This window comes from Excalfactoria chinensis, chromosome 4 (assembly GCF_039878825.1).
Source record: "Excalfactoria chinensis isolate bCotChi1 chromosome 4, bCotChi1.hap2, whole genome shotgun sequence".
Taxonomy (NCBI): domain Eukaryota; kingdom Metazoa; phylum Chordata; class Aves; order Galliformes; family Phasianidae; genus Excalfactoria; species Excalfactoria chinensis.
The window spans coordinates 46,936,509-46,954,977 of NC_092828.1; the positions used below are offsets into that span (position 1 = coordinate 46,936,509).

The 18,469-nt window shown below is 36.3% G+C and overlaps 2 protein-coding genes across 2 annotated transcripts in view; one reads left to right on the top strand and one right to left on the bottom strand.

Annotated features, from left to right (window-relative positions):
* NEIL3 (nei like DNA glycosylase 3) lies at window positions 1-15,579 on the top strand. The gene is made up of 10 exons (XM_072334729.1): window positions 1-127; window positions 1,191-1,306; window positions 3,228-3,362; window positions 4,464-4,677; window positions 5,560-5,634; window positions 7,761-7,927; window positions 10,808-10,977; window positions 11,845-12,256; window positions 14,407-14,581; window positions 15,403-15,579. The coding sequence occupies exons 1-10, from the start codon at window positions 11-13 to the stop codon at window positions 15,577-15,579; spliced, it is 1,758 nt and encodes a 585-aa protein (XP_072190830.1). The 5' UTR covers window positions 1-10.
* The window catches only part of AGA (aspartylglucosaminidase), a 22,388-nt gene continuing 18,619 nt past the window's right edge, over window positions 14,701-18,469 (bottom strand). The window contains exon 10 of the transcript XR_011903387.1: window positions 14,701-15,134. The gene's annotated coding sequence lies outside the window, so the exon portion shown is untranslated. The remainder of the gene's footprint in view (window positions 15,135-18,469) is intronic.

An 18,469-nucleotide genomic window follows, 5' to 3' on the forward strand; every position in this document is an offset into this window, starting at 1 on the left:
AGGTGGCGCCATGGTGGAGGGCCCGTGCTGTGCTCTGTTCGCGGAACGGCTGCGGGCGCGAGTGCGCCGGGGCCAGGTGGTGCGCAGCGCGCGGGGCAGCGCTCTGCCGGCTGGAGCTCGCGCTGCGGTGAGCAACAGGGCGGGAGCTCCAGTTCCTGAGTGTCCATAGGAGCGGGGCGGGGGGGCTTTCAAAGGCGCTCTCGTTTGCTTCGATTCAGGCTTGTTGGGGCTTGTGAACCCTTCTGGTTGTAAAACGGGCTGCGATATGGTCTGGTTCTCGTTAGGGGGGTGGCTGGGGTTGTTTGCCACATCTGTTTGTGCTCTGCTGCGAGGGGCTGTGTGTACTTTCATTGTAAGTATGCTGGGTACCCACGGGCAGGAGGCTGGGGAGCCCCCCAGCACGCATACACCCTCTGGTGTAGGTAAGGCAGGGTACAAGAACTTGTGACTAAGGCTCAGGAAGGTAATGTTTAAACAAACTTAAGAGTGTAGTTCTAGATACGTCTGTTTAAGTCAAGCCATCAGCGAGTTAGTCTGTAGCTTTGTATCCCTTAGGACTAAGCTTTTATGAAGTAAGGAGTTACTCTTCTAATTTCATAGAGAAATTGCATTCCCTTCAGTGCTACGTAGCGCTGCAGAGGTCACCTCGGGTTGCCTTTATTCGTCAGCAAATGGCCATCACGGGGCGCTCGCGTGTTTCAGCTCTCGGGCTGTAAATCATAGCCGAGGCTTGGGCCACTGCTGAGACAGTGCCGAGGCCAGCTGTGCTATCAGTGCTGAACTGGCAAGGATTTAACTTGGAATATTTTTAAAGTCAAGTTTGTTTTCCAACCTTGTCGCTTCTTACTCTGTTTTATTTTAAACCTGAGTGGATTAAAGTGGAAAGAAACCTTGCCATGTACTCAAATACTTTTATTGGGAAGGGTTGGAAAGCTGATGTGAGGGTGAAATGTGGGTGCTTTCTTATTTCAATAATAAGCAAAGTAAATGATGTTCGTGTCATGGAAATAGAACAAAAACAAAACATAACCTGTTTTTCCATTCAGTTAATAACTGCTGAAAGGGAGCTTCAGAGCCCTTGAGTCCCCATTCAGTGGGACCTTGACAGGTGAGGAAAACAGGCTGTCAGAAACTTGTGAAGTTCAGCATTTGTTCATTCTGTTTTAATCTTTTTGTGTGCTCATTTTCAGACTGCTGCAAGTGAGGAGAGAACCTCTAGTCATGATTTCCTTACTGGACAAGTTTTCAGGGGCGTGGAAACATTGGGAAAGGAGCTTTTTATGTATTTTGATCAAAAAGCTCTGAGGTAAGAGCTGAGGAGAAGGTTTACCGTGCATTTTCAGGGGATCTTTTTGTTCTTGCTTTTGTCATGTCCAGAGATTTGGAAGTTAGTGTTATGGAGAAACTTCTGTACAGCCTCACTTCAAGTGCTTGAAACTCTCTGTAACTATCTGTAGTTCTTTGTAATGGAGTCTTTGATCTCTTAATACTACTTTCAGCATAGTAGTCACTGCAGTATATCAAAAGATTCATCACTCAAAGTTCATTCTAAAGAGTATTACTTAAAGGTCCTGATGGTTTAAGAACCCATTAATGTTGTATAGAAGACTTCTAACTGCAGCTTTAAGATGGTCATATTTTCCAGGTTTTCATAAGACAGTGTCTGTGAGGGGGAAATGTGTTACTGGTGAACTCGTAGGCAAAAAAGTGGATCAAACAAAAGCACTTACAATGTTGTATGGCACTAATTCTAAAAACTTTTGTTGTTTTGAATAACAAAACAAATATAACAAGCTATAATTGAATAACAGATCCTAAGTGTAATTAGTGCTTTTTTTTCTGTTTGTAATTAAAATAGGCATTCTCTTTTGCTTGATTTCAGCAAATAAAGGTAATGAAACACAATCGAGTGAAATCTTGTAACTTTCTTAAGGCTTTCTGATATTAAGATAGTAATGATCATAAATTACTTTTTCTTGCCATGGGCTGACAGGCAACTAATTTCAATGTTTCTTTTAAACAGTGTAGTGAAGCTTGGCTAATGAAATGATCGTGAATGTAGTCTTTAAAAGGAACTTCCTGGAAGTTTTAGTGCAAGGTTTTGGTTTATACTTTTCTTGACTAGTTAATGGCACTTCAGAGTTGTCAATAGGTAATAGAAGCAAATGCAGATGGAATAACTAAACTAACTGAACTGATTTGTTAAAAGAAAGCTTTGGTCACAGATACTTGAAGATTAATGAGTAAAAGTTATAAGGATGTTACATAAAGAGTTGGCTTTAGACAGTGCCTACTGAAATGTTGCCTTGACTTGACTACAATTATATAACATGCCCAACCTTCCTGATAAGTGGCAAGGAGACTTTAAAAAAGCACATCAGATGTTGAGTCTGTTTTGTCATATGAGTAGTTAAGTATTTGTTTGGCTACAAAATATTGCACTTTTCCTGATGTACAGTGTTTTTTTGCCTAAAGAACTGAGACAGTACCTGAATGTACCAGGTAAATTTGTAATAAATAAAATGTCTGGGCCCTCAGCCAAACATGGCCTTTGCTTAACTGTATCCCAGTTCCCAATACAGAAAATGTAAGATGCCTTTTAAAACATTAGTGATCTGTAACATGAATACTTTAAATATTCTGTTATGCTCCTTTGCTGTCTGAGCATTTTTCTCTTTATTTCTTTATTAATTTTTAATTGAGCTGCAGTTTTTGAATTGGAAAAAAAACATCTGGTAGATGTTAATTACTTTGTTTATGGCATACCAGTACTACTTCTAATAACAGTGTTGGCAATGAGAAGACTGAAATCGCTCCTTTCACACCAGGTGAATTCTGTGTGATTTATCAGAAAACCTTCTGGAGAAGTATCTTTTTCCAGCTTCCCTGAAGAATTAAGGTCTACATAAGGCTAGTGGGTCACCTGAAACATTTCTAATCCCAGTATGCTGAAAAACATGTCAACAAGAAGCATGTATTGAATTATGAAGACTACCTGATAACTGTTTTGGAGTGTTTTGAATGTAGGGAGGGGAGGGATCTTCTCTGGAAATTCATCTCTGCAAACATGTAGTCTGTTGCCGTGTTTCTCTTAATAGCTAGAACTTATGTATGTGTTTACTGACTTGGTTAGGTGAGAACGGCTCATAATTGTAAAATCCAGACTAGCAAATGCTTGAAAACATTGTTAAGATTAAATACCCATAAGAACTTTCTTTCTTTCCAAGGATTCACTTTGGTATGAACGGTTCCATGCGTGTTAATCCTGATGGAAGTAAAGACAGAAATGGAGCGTTACCAGTTTTGGAGATACAGCTTACAGAAGATATTATTTGTTTCTTTGAGGTGACAGCAGAGTATAGGTAAAGCAGAAACTAATCAACTTTAAATTTACAACAGAAAACAACAAAACAAAAGAGGAAAAAAAAAAACACAGTTTGGTTTATAACATTCTTTTAAGAATGAAGTAAAAAATCAGACCATGTTTGGCTGTAAGCCATCATAAATAAAAGAAATAAATCAAAACTTTCTAAAATGTTTATTGGTATGATAACCTAATTTTGTCACTTTTGTATCACAGTTTGCATGCAGCTGAAGTAGTTCTATACCATAGCCTCAATAGCTATTGTCAAGACTGCTAATGAAACTTGGATTTAATTCAGCCCTCTGATCTGCAAGCTGGAACCCATTACTTCAATTTTAAGTGTAACCTTCTTTGCAAGAATAAGTATCTGTAGCAATTACTGTTTTCAAACTTCTATGGCCCACGGTTATGTTTGTTGGGTTTTTTGACAGCAAATTGGTATCATTTTACTAATTAATGTTATGTAGCTATATTTGTCCTTTAGCACTGTACTTCCTGCTGCTAGTGAAACTAACATAGCAAGCTTAATTTTAAAGCATTCTAAATTGTTTGGTGGAAAAAAAAACAAAACATGTAAATTCAAGTAGTATAGATGTATCATAAATAAGCTTAATACTATGGAGCAGATAAGCTTCTGCAAGACTGAGATAACTTCTACTATATTTTCTTGCAACTATGTGTTCTTCAGTTTGATTGTAGTTAGCCTAATAAAATCAAAGTTTAAGAAAACATTTTCTTGTTGAAACCTACTGAAGCCATGAACTCATTCTTTCCTTAAGGTTGCTGGTCCAAATGTGGATTATCATGTTGCAAGTACATTTAACAACTAGTTTTCAAGCTAATTTGAACCAAACAATGATGATTTCTTGTATGTTGGACAGATACTTGTATGTTCTACATATGTATCATTGCACTGTCTTGCAGTGGAGAGGTTGATACAGTTTCTGTGCCTCTTCTTGTAGGTGGTATTTCCACACTTTGTATTATCTGCAAATAATAACCTGTTACACTGTCATGTATGATTTAAGGGAGAAAAAAAACAAACTGCTAAATTATAAGTAAGATTTAATAAACATTTTTGTTGGTTTTTCTCTTCCAGAAATGCAACAGAATGTGAGCAGAAAGTGAGAATGATGGAAAGCTTGGATGTGTGCTCTCCAAAGTTTAGCTTCTTAAGAGCAGAAAGTGAGGTAAAGCAGCAGAAAACCCAGATGTTATGTGATGTGTTACTGGATCAAACAGTATTACCTGGAGTTGGAAATATCATAAAAAATGAAGCACTATTTGACAGCGGTCTCCATCCAGCTGCTAAAGTAGGTGGATTGCATCAAGGTTCTTTTTAATTATCCCAAGGTATTAGGAGAATAAATACATATTTATATAACATTTTGTTATCTTCTCATCTTTCTTTTCTCATTGTTAACTAAATTGTAGTTCTGTCATTCTGATTGGAAGAACTTGATATGGCTTTCCTTGGAACTTGTTATTGTTGCTCCTTTCTCCCAGGTTAGACATTTATTACACCAAGCCTGTCTTACAGCTTGGAACTTCTTTTCTAGGGAATTAATTTTACCTTCAAGTCCTGTCTTTGTTCAGCATCGGGTTGTGCTGCCTTTAAGTTGTCAGCCTATAAATAAAATTAAGAATGCCTAGGGTTTCTTTGCTCATGCATTTTTCTGTAGCAAAGTAGTCTGATGTTAGCAAAGGAAACTGAGATTACATAGAATGTAGAGAACAGCAGGTGAAAATAGTGAGTTATTGTTAAACATACTATTTCTGGAAGTTCTTTGTAGGATCAGTCTGGATTTTAACCTTAGAGTTTTATGATTGCATTCATGGATATGATGACTATCCTTTAGAAGTGAGTTCTAGGTTCAAGGGGAGTCGTCTCTGTATAACCAGCAGAGTGAATTCAGAGTAGCTAGCTCATATGATTTCTACTATCAGGAACTCTTAGGTCAATAAAGAGGTAGACCACTGAAGTTTTTAGCTAATACTTTACATGATTGAGGCAAAGTACATTGTTTTTTATTCACACAATGAGTTTGTGTGGTGTATAATATTAAACTGTACTATTTTTTCCTTGCTAAGAGAACTAATCAGAGGAGTTTGGAGTGCTTGTGTCTTTACACTTCTCATTACTGTTGTTAGTTGATATAACAATATTGTAAAAATCATGTTTGTATTATTTGCAGGTTTGCCAACTGACAGATGAGCACATACGTCACTTAGTGAAAATGACACGTGACTTTACCCTGCTTTTTTATAAGGTATGAATCGATATTTGTAACAAACCCCCAAAACTCGATTCCAGCATCACAGCTGCATTTGATCAACCAGGGGAAAGAAGAAATGAAACAAGTGTTTCAGTGAATAGGAGTCTTGCTTGTATGTTCTCTTTTTATTTCAGATTTTCCCCACTTTTCCATCTCTAGAAATCTAGACTGTAAGAATGTGTTGAACTTTGGCCCACTTGCAACAGGAAAAGTGATGTGTGTGGGCCAATTCAGTACAGTTTTGCTGTACATGGGCTGTGAAATCACTCAATGCGTCAGAATTAATAGAGGTTAAGCACATGCATGTAAGGTGACAATGGTCACTCTTCACACTGGAATCTAGAGTTTGCCCCTGGGATTTTTTTAAGTGAATTCAATTAATGCAGCTTTGTGAAACTTGAAATGAGAAGTATGTTTATATGAGTGAATCATTGTAAATCCTAACAATATTTCTTCCTAACTGTGACAATTTCTTTGGTTGATAAAGCAAGATAAACTCAAGCTTTTCCCTACTGCCATATCTCCAATAGGATTTGATCTCTTTTCTACCCTGTAATTCCTGGCTGCTCTTCCTCTTTCCAAAACAGAATGAAAGAATTGGGCCTAATTCTTGTACCTTGTTGCTTTTTCTCTTTTTTGTATGTTTTTCTTTAAGCTTCACGCAGAGGAATGAAATGCTTGTCTGTTTACTCAAAGTTCTTCATAAAAGACAAGGAGCTAGAGTAGCTAAAAGTTCTTTTTGGTAGGCTAGGAGGAAAACTGAAAGGTTCTAATGTTCTTTCAATGGTAGAGGTTATAAATGTAATTCGTTTTAGTCTATTTAAATCCCTGCTTTCTGTTAACCTTCCAAAGAGTAGTGTTTAATCTAGCTAGAGACATATTTTCATCATCCAAACTCCATAGGGAAGCCTACCAATGAAGAGAGAGCATGTGGTTCTGTATCAGCATATAACACTAAGAAGCATAAGTATGTCACAAGCATTTAGACTAACAATAAATAATCTATGTTTTCTGTAGCTCGGTTTACCTACCTTAAACTTTTATAACTAAACCTACCAAGTATTCACTAGTTAAGTACTTGTTAAGAATAAAAACATAACAAAAATAGATGAATATGTGGTAGTGATGATCATTGTTTATAGAATGTTAGTATACTGTAGTTCTTGAAATAATCATTCTACACATTTGATTTGTAGTTTAACATCTTACAGATACAAAATATGTGGGACTTTGTTCACATAGTTAGCTGTTGCTTTTGTCTGGTTTTTATACCCAATGGAACAAAACTAATAAAAAATGGACTTCTAAGGAGAACTCTACAAAAAAAGAACTTGATTGTGAATGCAAACACTTTACTGGTAATTCCTTCTGACTGGATTACTGGCTGTATCTCTACTGGGTTCTTTCTGACTTTGTTATTGTTTTTTCTTCTGTCAGTTTTAGCTGGGGTATGCCTGTGTTGACTTTACATGAACTGTCTCATGAAATATGCCTACCTGTCAGCTCTTTGGGGTCTCATTAGGTCACTGTGCCCTTTGAGTTTGTTCTGTTCTCACTTTAACATGACTTTCTGCCAGCTCCTGGGGATGGGGATCTTGCCATTGTGCCAACTAGCATTTCACAAGCCAACCTGTCTGGTGTGATGAGCACTAGGATAAAACTCAGCAACTTTACTGGGCTCAATCTGACTCCTATTCATTTTCTATGCTGTGTTGATTTAAGCTCATGGGCTCTGCAAGTATATTCTTGCAGCTGACAGGTCAAAGAAGACTAGTGTTAAATCAAAGCTAGATGGTCTGTCTAAGTGCAAGGGATCCCTAGTATATATCTGTTGATGCCATGCTTGTGTGTTTTCTGTGTATTTCTTCCTTTATATCAATATTCAGAAAATTTTACACCATATTTTGCTCTTATACCAGATTTAATGTCAGTTTTTTAAATAAAAGATGAAATACAGGACATAGCCCTCATGGACATGCCTTTAATATATTTGTTTAGTCATTAAGCTCTCTGTCTACACAGCTTTTTATTATTATTATTTAGTTTCACGTGAGCTGTAGAAAAGCTACCATAATTTATATCGTATCTGTAACTTAGGTTTTAAATATGTTCTATTTTAGTGCCGCAAAACTGGAGCTCCACTCTACAAACACTACAAAGTATACAGGCGCCAAACGTGTGGTCAGTGCAATGAGAAAATCACTGTGTGTCGTTTAGGAGTGAATAACAGGATGACTTACTTCTGCTCTCGATGTCAAAAGGCTGATCCCCAGCTTGTCAGTGTTAGGTATGATGATGACTTTATAACACTTAGGTACTGATATCCCAAAAGTGCTGTTATGGTAACAACAGATAGCAATTAGAATGTCTGCATGCAAACCAGTATGTGTTTTACATATAAGCTCACTTGTATTTGTTAAAAAGAATATAATAATAATGTTTGGCCATTGCTGAAAGTGGTTAGAAGCTTTGATTAGAGTACTTATTTTAAAGATCTCTTCTGTTATTAACTAGCTAATCAAGTGTGGAAATGATAACAACAACAAAAAACAACTTAGATTTATTCACAGCTTTTAGAAAAATTATTCTCTCTTCTTAGTTAGAAACATAATAAGCTTGGATGCTTACATGTGAATGAGTTGAATAGCATGAAGAAAGTAGGAACCTGTGTCTTTCTCCCTTATAGGAAGGCCCTCAGGAATATCTAAGCAACTACATCTACATAATTTTGTTCTGGATGTAGAGAGAAACTGAGGAAAAGCAAAAGTGAATTCAGAATGCACCAAATGCTGTAGAGGTAAAAAGCTTCTGGAAAGCTTTTACTATAAGTGTGCCACAGAGGCTTTCAGTTCCATGTAAATTGTGCTAGCAGCAGCCTTCCTTTTATTTCAGAAAAAGCACAAAATGCATTTGATATCACAAAAGGGCAAAAGGTAAAAGTTTCAAAAGCACCTTACTCACAGATTCTTCCACACTTAAGTTATTCTTGAAAATTTTCATCTGAGGCCTCAGAATCTTGCTTTTTAGTACTGAGCTCTGTCAATCTCATGAAAGACACAATTTCCATTTTAAAAACTTTGCTTTCATTTGTGTGTGTGTGCATGTGTATATATGGATAAAGACAGAAAAGTTTTTTAAAAGGTATACAAGAAGACATAGAAGTTTTACACCAGATTATCTCACTCTGCTACCCTCACTCCCAAATTTCTTTCAAGATTCAGATGGCCAAAGGGATTTTGCGTAAAGCTTAAAAATCACTTATCAGGGCAGATCAAACAAACAATTCCAGCATAGAAGATAAATATTTCACATGCTGATAACATCAATCTCCTGGGTTGTTGGTGTTTTTCTTGATAGTTATGAGAATTACCTTGAAAAACAGTAGGGAGGTAGACCACTGAGTTGCACAACAAGGAAATTATGCAAGGGGAAGGAGTAACTTTCTCTGCATTCTGGAACAAGCAGTGTCTTTATGAAAACAAATAACTAAGCAATGGTATAATAAAGTTGTTGTAATGGTAGATATGGAAATATGAAGGCTGTTCTGGAAGTACTGTCTCTTATTTTCAGCACTGGCAACAGTGAAGTGAAAGACAAACCATGTTCTGAACAGCCATGCAGATCTGTACAAGATCAGTGATGAAAACAGGTAGCTACTGGTAGTTACTATGCTGAAAAATAGTGTTTTGCAGCTGATAATCTGCTCTATCAGGTAGTGTTATTGTGCTCTTTGGATCTGTGGTAGTTCCTCAGAAATAAATAGGAGGCGTTGCTTTCGGAGTAACCTCTCTGCAAGGCTGTTTCCAGTACTGTCTTCATTCTTATGGTCAGACTGCTGCATTCTACTGCTCTTTCTGCTACACAGTAACTTTTACCACTTTAAAGTGTCTTTATCTCTTAGGTGGCTTTCCTGCAAAGCAGCCCATGTAATCAAAATGACTTGGTACAGATAATAAACTGCAGAATTTAACTCAGTGATTCCTGTGTTAAGTCCAGTAGCTTATGTTTTTGCTCAAATGACAAAATAAAGACAATACCCATTATAAGCAACTTCTTTAAAATACATCTTTTTCCCATATTTCACTATCTAAAATGTTGTGTGTGGGGGGAGAAGTATTATACTTGCAAAAATGACATGCTGAACAATTTCAGCCTGATAACGAATCCTTGACAGCTGAGTAGCAGAAATTATCTAATAAAGTATTAAAAATGGGTTTTTTTACTACTGGTTAGGCTCTTTTGTTATCTACCCCCAGAATTTTGGGGATGATACTGTAATGTCTGTTAAGGAGAGTTATAGTGTTATAGAGTAAGTAAAAGTCTGTCACAACAGTTCACCAACTATGGAGACAAATGTTTGACTTAACAAATTTAGTACCTAAAATTTTGCATGTCATTGAACTGATCATTTCACGTGCTAACAATTTTTGAATAGTAAGATAAAACTAGCCATTCATAGCATGCAGTGCCTAAAATATTAACTACAGTTATAAATTAAAGTACCACCATATGAATACAATAACTTAAAATAAAGTAACTACAGATAAACTCTTCAGAAGCATTTGCAGTACAGCTTTATCTCACCAGTTATAACTGAAAAGACACCGAAATGTTAAAAAAAAAATAAATAGGAAATGGAGACACAAGATTTTATAACTTAAACATTTTCAGTTCTGTTGGCTTTTATGACAACAAAGTGGCCTTATGGATGCCATTTACATGAGAAGAAAAAAAGTTGAAATGTGTTAGATTACGTGACTGTCTGTAGCAACTTATGAATAGTTCTTCATGCATCTGCTAGTAAATATTCTGTACAACAGATGGGGGGGGGAGAATGTACAGAAGTGGTTGTCCTTTCTTGCTGAATTTCTTGCTACTCTACTTGAGAACAGTATTTAAGTTGAGAGAGGCGGGGACATTGTGTTGCAGGGTTTCTCTGTTCATTGTTAACTTTTTGTCAGTGTTAGTTTGAATATTTGTATTACTTGGGAAAGATTTGCCTTCTAGGTAAGGAAGAAAATCAAACTCTTACAGTGACATGCTGTTAGGCAGGTATAGCATGCTGTACTGCTTGTTCTCTAGGTTCTTGCCTCCCTGAACATAGTGATGTAAGGTAATTTGTAGAGGAAACGTCACAAAAGACTAACATTGTTCTTCTGTTTCACAGCAAACTGCCAACCAGAAACAGCCTAATTGGCTGGGCATGTGGCAGGGGGTCATGTTCTAATGAACATGTAGCTCAGCGATGTGAGGAAGAGTGGACGTGTACGCGCTGTACCCTAATAAACAAGCCTTCTGCTGAAGCTTGTGATGCCTGTTTGACTTCAAGGCCCAAAGGTATTGAAAGGTTGCCTGGAGCCTGTACCTGGGGGAAGGAGGGTTGTGGTTTTGGTGTAGGTTTTAGAACTATAGAACTGTAGAAATGACTTACTGTGAATTGTATTTATATAACTTTATCAGATTTAAAGTCAGATTTAGAGGAAGTCTTACACGGATGATCATAGAAATTGTCTTGTCTTAAACCCTAAAAGTGTCTCTCCTTCATGCATTGTTTGCAGGTGGAGATTCTATAGACAAGTCTCTGTGGTGACTGTTTGATTTGCTGGGGCAAAGAGTGAAACAAAATACAATACTTTAAACTCTCATTAAAACTGTTAGACATTTGCAGGAAACACCTGCCAGAGAAATCATCAATGGTGCAGAAAAGTAATTAACATTCCTTCATGTGAACAAAACTCTGAGTACAGAGCAAGGAGGATTTTTGGACTAAATTTGTTGATATTTCCTACTGGAGCTTTAATGATGCTATCAAGACCTCTCAGTGGGCAGAAAGCAGATGCGACTGAGACCTATAAGAGGATGCAGAGATTGCTACCTTCTGTGCAGATTTCTGTAGAATTTAGATATTAAGAAGAGATAAGAGAGGTAGTGGACAGAGTTTCCACAGAGACCTGTTTTCTTTCTGAAGAGGAACTTTGCATTCTCTTTCACCTTTTGTAGGAAAGTGATTAAAATGTTCAGTGAAGGGATATACAAGAATTTGAGTCAAGAGTCTTGTTCCTTTTTTGAATTGCTACGTGTATTCCAAGGAACAGTCTAGAGTTATGTGTGTGTGTGGTGTTAGGGGCTAATCCTATAATCATTCTGTACTGAAACTTTTCTACCTCAAGAAATAACGCTGTATTTATTTCATGTTTTGCACAGTGAGTTTTCCATTGAAGACAGAGAATGTTGAAGATTCTGCAGACATTAATAGAAATCTTGTGAAATACCCTTGTAATGACTTCAGAAAACCAAGCACAGAAATAAAGATCAACAGGCAAGCTGCATTTGGAAATACAACTCTTGTCCTAACAGACCTTGGTAATAAAGCAGTGTTGAAAGGTGATATCCAAGTATCCAATGGATGCTCTGAGTATGTTACTCCAAAAGGCAATTTTAGTCAGAATCAAAATAATGTCTACCCCTCAGGAATAAGTATAGACAATTATTGCTCAGCGAATGCAACTTCTGTGGCTTCATCTTCTTGCCAGGAGCCTTTCTCTTTCAAACCCTTAAAGAAGAAGCAGAAAACTCATCATGTACCGTCTGTTCACCAACATAATGTAACAACTGGGTATGTATTCTAAAATATAATCAAGTTTTGGGTTTTATTTGTAATTACATAAACTATCTTTATCCCTGAAGATTAATGAAATATCGTGTTGTGGAGTTCACGCAGTGCTGTCTTTGGATTTCTGCCAAAGGTAATTTCCTCTTGAGTAACTAAAACTACACTGGGACTTCAAAAGCACTGAAGGTTCCAGGCTGTAGCTGGAAGTCCTGAGTTTGGCGTCTGTCCAGTACTGCTGTTAATTGAACAGCTGTTCATAGTTCAGGTATTCCCATGAATAAAAAAGATTTGCTCAAATAGGTAAACTAGCACAGTTCTACCAAAGGGGTTCTCCGATCATTGCTTGCCTTCACTATTTGTTTGGAGGGATCTTGAAATTATTGTGAAAGATTACAAATATGCAAACTGATGCTCCTTTCTAAAGTACTTATTAGACAGGTGATTTTTTTTCTCTACTGTCCTGATTAAGTTGGTTTCCCTGTGTGAACACAGGATCTTTAGTCTTTTGCTTTCATTATTTGCAAAAGGATGTACGCTCAATGTTTCTTAATTATAACCTAAAAAGAAATGGGTAGACAATGGAACATTCTTAAAATGGACTAACTATCTAAAAATAAGTTAGAGGTGCTAGAATTGGATAGATTGGATTGGTGCTAGAATACTTAAAATGCATGAATTCTCATACCATAAGGAAAGTAACTGAATCACTTGTAAATTTTAGTTGAAAGCATTTGTCAGCTAGCAATTTTCACCTTCTTTCCATAATACAAACTTCTGTGTAAGGTAACTTAATGAACTTACTGTCACTTTCTCTTAACTTTCCTCCCTAACCTATATGGAATTACTTCAATGCTACACCCATCTTGAATTTTAAGTTACACAGCCTGTTCAGACACATCCACTTCCAGTGAAGAGAAATGCGAGAATGTGATAGGATTGTTAAGGAGAACTTGGGCAGACTTATACAGCAGTAATGGGAGTGCAAGGTAGATTTCACCAATGGTGGTAAATTATGGAGGATGAATGTAAAAGATGTTTGCGATACCACTACAGCGTTCTTGGTTCTGTGTCTGTTCTGAAATACAGAAGTTATTTATTGAGTTATTGAAGAACCAGTTTTGAAACAGGACCTTACTAGCACATTGATGCTCTGTGAATAAGTATTCTACTTGCTGTCTCAGAAGACTACAGAGGGAAGATGTAGATGGGATGAGAATAAGAGAACACAAAGAATAAATTAGATATCAATCACAATAGCAGGTAATTATCAAGGGCCACCAACTTGCACGTTGCAGAAGACAAACAGAAACTTTGTACCACAAAATGTGGGAGTTTTGTGGAGTTTTGTTTTTGTTTTTTTCCTGATGAGTGATAGGGAGAATGTTTTAATGAGGTATTGGAATAAAACTTTGCTGTCTTCAGGACTATAATCTTCCAGACAAATTTCCTAAGCTGAAAATTTTACAAGAATGAATATAACTAATTGATCTTTTTAGTTTTCCCTATGACTTCATCACTGGGAATTAGAAGTATTTCAAAGAGCATAAATATTCTTCTTCATGTTACCATTTCTAAATAAAACCTTGTGTATTGCATTCACATAATCTCTACCTCAATCAAGAGGGAGGAAGAAAGAAACTTTATCCCACCCAAACAGCACAGTTCCCTCCCCTTAGCCAGATTACTGCTTGTCAGAATACAATCATTACAGTAATTTTTTAGTAAAGAGAATAGGAAAATCCTGGGAAGCATACAAAGTACCTTCAACTTTGACTAATTAAGTCAATCTTTTTCCTACTGAAAGCAGAATATTCTATTAAAATGTGGTGAGGTTTAGGGTGGGTGGTAAAACAGAAGTGGTATGATTTGTTTTGCAGCTGAATTTAGGAATGCATTGAAATAGCTTAAAACTAAGGCTAATGCTGGGCAAAGCTGGTGTGACACCTTCTAGATTAGTCTATTCACTTTCAGTAATCATTCAGCTTTAAAGGAGTAATAGGCTACATTAGGGAAGCAAGTAAGTTATTCAGCTGACATTGTATGCAAATGTGCACTGAGCGTGCCATAATAACAGTAGGAGTGAGTTCTTTGGCTGTTGTGTTGGTAATCCCTTTAGCATTATGCACAAGTCATTTTGTAACCTGTCATTACAGCAAACCTCAAGTTAATTCGACAGATGATATTCATACACTGAGCACAGGCCCTCCTCGCTGCAGTAAACATGGTCACCTCTGCAAACTCAGAATTGTGAGGAAGGACGGAGAAAACAAGGGCAGGATGTTTTATAGCTGTCCTCTACCCACTGAATCTCAGTGCAACTATTTTCAAGTAAGTATAAGATTTCTTGGCCTGTTTTCTAATATGTAATGTTTTTCTTTTGCTTTAATTCAAACACTTTTTCATGCAGCCACCTTACCCCAATCATCTGTAACTGTGCACAAGTGTTTAAAATTACCTCATGCTTTTAATGGATCATATCTGTTCACAATGAATTGAAACTAAGAGTATAATCATGGCTGTACTCTTACTGTTTCAGTTGCTTCTCTTACATCTGAGAACATACCTGCTTGTGCAAATGCTTTTAATCTGCTTCAGTGTAACGTAAGGCAGATGCATAGTAGAATTTTTTATTTGGAGGGACTTATACAGCTCCTTTAGGTCAGGCTCTGGGTTGAAGAAGGACAACTTTAGATCTGGAGATCAGCTGTGTCTCTGTCAAGACAAAATCTTGAAAACCTCTGAGGACACACATCCTGTAGTCTTGTATGAACTGTTGGTTCCACAGCTGCACTGCTGTGCAGCCCAGCCTTCATGACTGCAACCTGTGGTCTCAGCTTCTCACTGTGAAGGTACATGACTGGGAAGAGTTTAGCTGGGTCACCTACCAACAGAAAAAATATATGAATTTAAGTCAATAATGACTGTGATGTTTTAATTTGTAGAAAGCTGTGCGTTAACATCAGTTAAACTTACAAAACCTAGTTAAAATATTTAACACCAATTAAAGAGCATGCAGTGTACTGATCCACCAGAGAGATCAAACTATTCTAAGTAGCAAGAATTTCTGTTAAGGATTCTTGTAAATCCATTTCCCTTTTTAATTTTAAAACATATATGATAAAACCATGCCTAAAACTTTCTTTTGACAGTGGGCTGACTTGAGTTTTCCATTTTGCCACCATGGCAAACGATGCATTATGAAGATGGTGCTGAAGCTTGGTCCCAATAATGGAAGGAACTTTTTCGTGTGCCCATTGGGAAAGGAAAAACAGTGTGGCTTTTTCCAGTGGGCAGAAAATAAGCCATTTACACAGTCTATTCCTTGATGTTATAGTTAAGACATCCTGAGAAACAGATAAGTACAACTCTCATTGGTCATTTCTCTTTTGTTGTTACTTTTGTTTTTCCTGTTCACTGATTAATTGGTGAAATAGCTCCCATAACTAAGAAAACTACAGATTACTCTATCCCAATTTTTAAAGAGACCTGTAACATTAAACATTGCTTGTATGCTGCATACTAACTTGCAGTATATTGTGACACACTGTTATATTTCCAGTCAAATAAATGAACCACTTTCTGTTTTTCATATAAGTGTCACTGCTCTGTCAGCACTGTGGATTTTCAAGCTGATATGACTTATGGAATGGATGTTAATCTGAATTTGTACTTTTATAAATGTAAACATGTATTTTAACAAATAAAATGTACTGCGCCCTTCAGTACAGCTTCATGTTTCATTTCTTCAGAGCTTGAAAAGAAACAACAATGGACTGTACATTCTAAATTTTACCACAGCTATCACAGTATGACCTTGCTACATACAGACATCCACTGCCCCACAGCTAATAACATGACTGAAGTTTTCTTAGCTATGTCTCAAATCTGGATCTTAATATTGGATTTGGGTTGCTATTCAATTACATTAAATGTGTAATAAAACCATTCCACTTTCATGGTTAAAACAGAACTGAAAACTTGTCTATCATTCAGTATTTCTTTTCTTTAACTTTTGGGGTTTTTTTTTTTTGGTTGGAGGGAATGATAGGGAAGATGATATTTCTTAAGTTTTCTTTAATTCTAAATTTTCCTGAGAAATCTGTGGAACTACAGTCCAGTTTAAAGGTTCGATGCCATGCTGTCAGTGAAACCAATTAATTTTTGTCCTTGCCATCAGCTTCAGAGAGGACTTTATTCTCTTTCCCTTTTCAGTAGCCTATGCTACACTTCAAGACCTTTAAAACTTTCATTATGAGATGGTAATCTTCATTTTAAAAAATAAAAAGAAATCAGACTGCAGAAAGTATAATCCATATGTTGCTTGGTGGATTCTTTCTAACTTCTGTATATATCTTTCATAAAGCCTGTTATTTAAAGTGGGGGTACTGAACCCTACCTGAGAACAAAACAAGCTACTTCACACAGTGAAGATGTTTTATATAAAAGACACCAATGCTACTTAGGACAGTGATGTACCATCATAGCAATAAGCTAATTGGGGTTTAACATCTAAATCTTTAAAACTGTCTGTTATTTGTACAATTTATTATTATGAGAAAGTGATTATGTGGTTGGGTGTCTTGCACAGGGATAAATCTTCAGTGGTTTAGCTAGACATGAAAAATACAAACATTTTTGATCATTTGCCTTTAACAAATGTGAAGCTAGAACTTGAATGACTTTTTCAGACTTCAACACTTCAAAGAGAACAGGCTGTTATGTCTCTTTTTTTTTTTTTTTTAACCAAATCTTACCTGCAAGACAAATAAATGAATAGTTGTTTACATGTAACACTAGCTTTAAAGATTAACTGCTTCTATTAGCTACTGCTGTTACTTTCTTTTGTATTTCTTTATTTTTGGAACATGCGTGTGTGAAAATAATTAACTGTATAGGCAATGTGCAAATTTAACCTGGGCATTAGAGCAATAATATATAAAGTACATTTACCATTCTTTAATGAAATATGTATTATATCTTCCTTAAACTAAGGAAATGTATACAAGCCAAAATATTTAGTCCTGATCCGTGGTTCATCTATTTAAAAAGTAATTTCTCCTGAAGTCTGAATACTCTAAACGCATGATAAATCATCTGGATGTTATTATTAAAATAATGTTTTATCTATCTTTAAATAAAAGTTATTTTTTAATAAATAATATTTTCTGAAACATATATAATTCCTGCTGTTTTCAGTCAAAAGAGCAACTGTTTATCCCCAAAGTTTCCTGATTTCTGTTCCTCATGAAATCTACTGTAAATGTAGTCATTTTCAGAGGCTTTGGGGTTATGACATAGTGTTGTTACTTTAACCTCCTGCATCTCTACATAGCCAAGAAACCATCTGTGTTACAAGTCTCTCCAGGAGGCTGTCAGAACTGACAGGCTTACATAAGCTTCTTTGGCTTGATGCATTTCAAACAAGAAGATAATTGAACCTATATAGCTAGCTTTACTAGAACATTTTGCTTGTAAATATTACAAGTTTTGGAGATTTTTTTTATGTATTAGCATTATAATGTGTGACAGTGTGACTTATAATGGAAGTTTGTACTTTACTTAACCTTCTTCTAACTTTATGACAAACTATCCTCACAGACGATCAAACTGAGGTCACAAGATGTGAAGTGGACTTCAAACCCAGAAAGTCCTAATGCCATACCTATTTTCTGCTCTACAGTAGGCAATTTAGTTACTATCAGTTTAAATTTAAGTAGAGTGCATCTTTCACTTTCATAGTAATATTTATTTCCCAGTTGTGACATGGATTAGAATCACACAATTTTCCTACTTTCAGCCCTTTGTGTTCTTATTTAAATTACTTTTATTACCATCTATTTATTAAAGGCATGTGTTTTTCTTAACCCATATATGCACAACTACCATTTTTGATGGCAATATGAATTAAGCAAATAGACAGAGGCCTGAAGCAGTGGTCTTACATTACTAATTCTCTGAATAACACAGAGACCTAAACCTAAAATATGCACTCAAGTTTTGAGTCATGACCACATTGCAGCTGTAAATAGAGACCTTTACTATTACAAGCAACTTTATTTCTGCAGCCACTGTCTGTGTAAAATGCAGCACTAGTTCTCACTTATTTTTCTGAACAGAAAAACAACTCAAAATGTTTTAGTTTAATGGGGAAAGGGGATGTTCAGAGAAGTGGAAGATGCCATCCTTTCATCTGCTAAATATGTGTATGAAACGTTC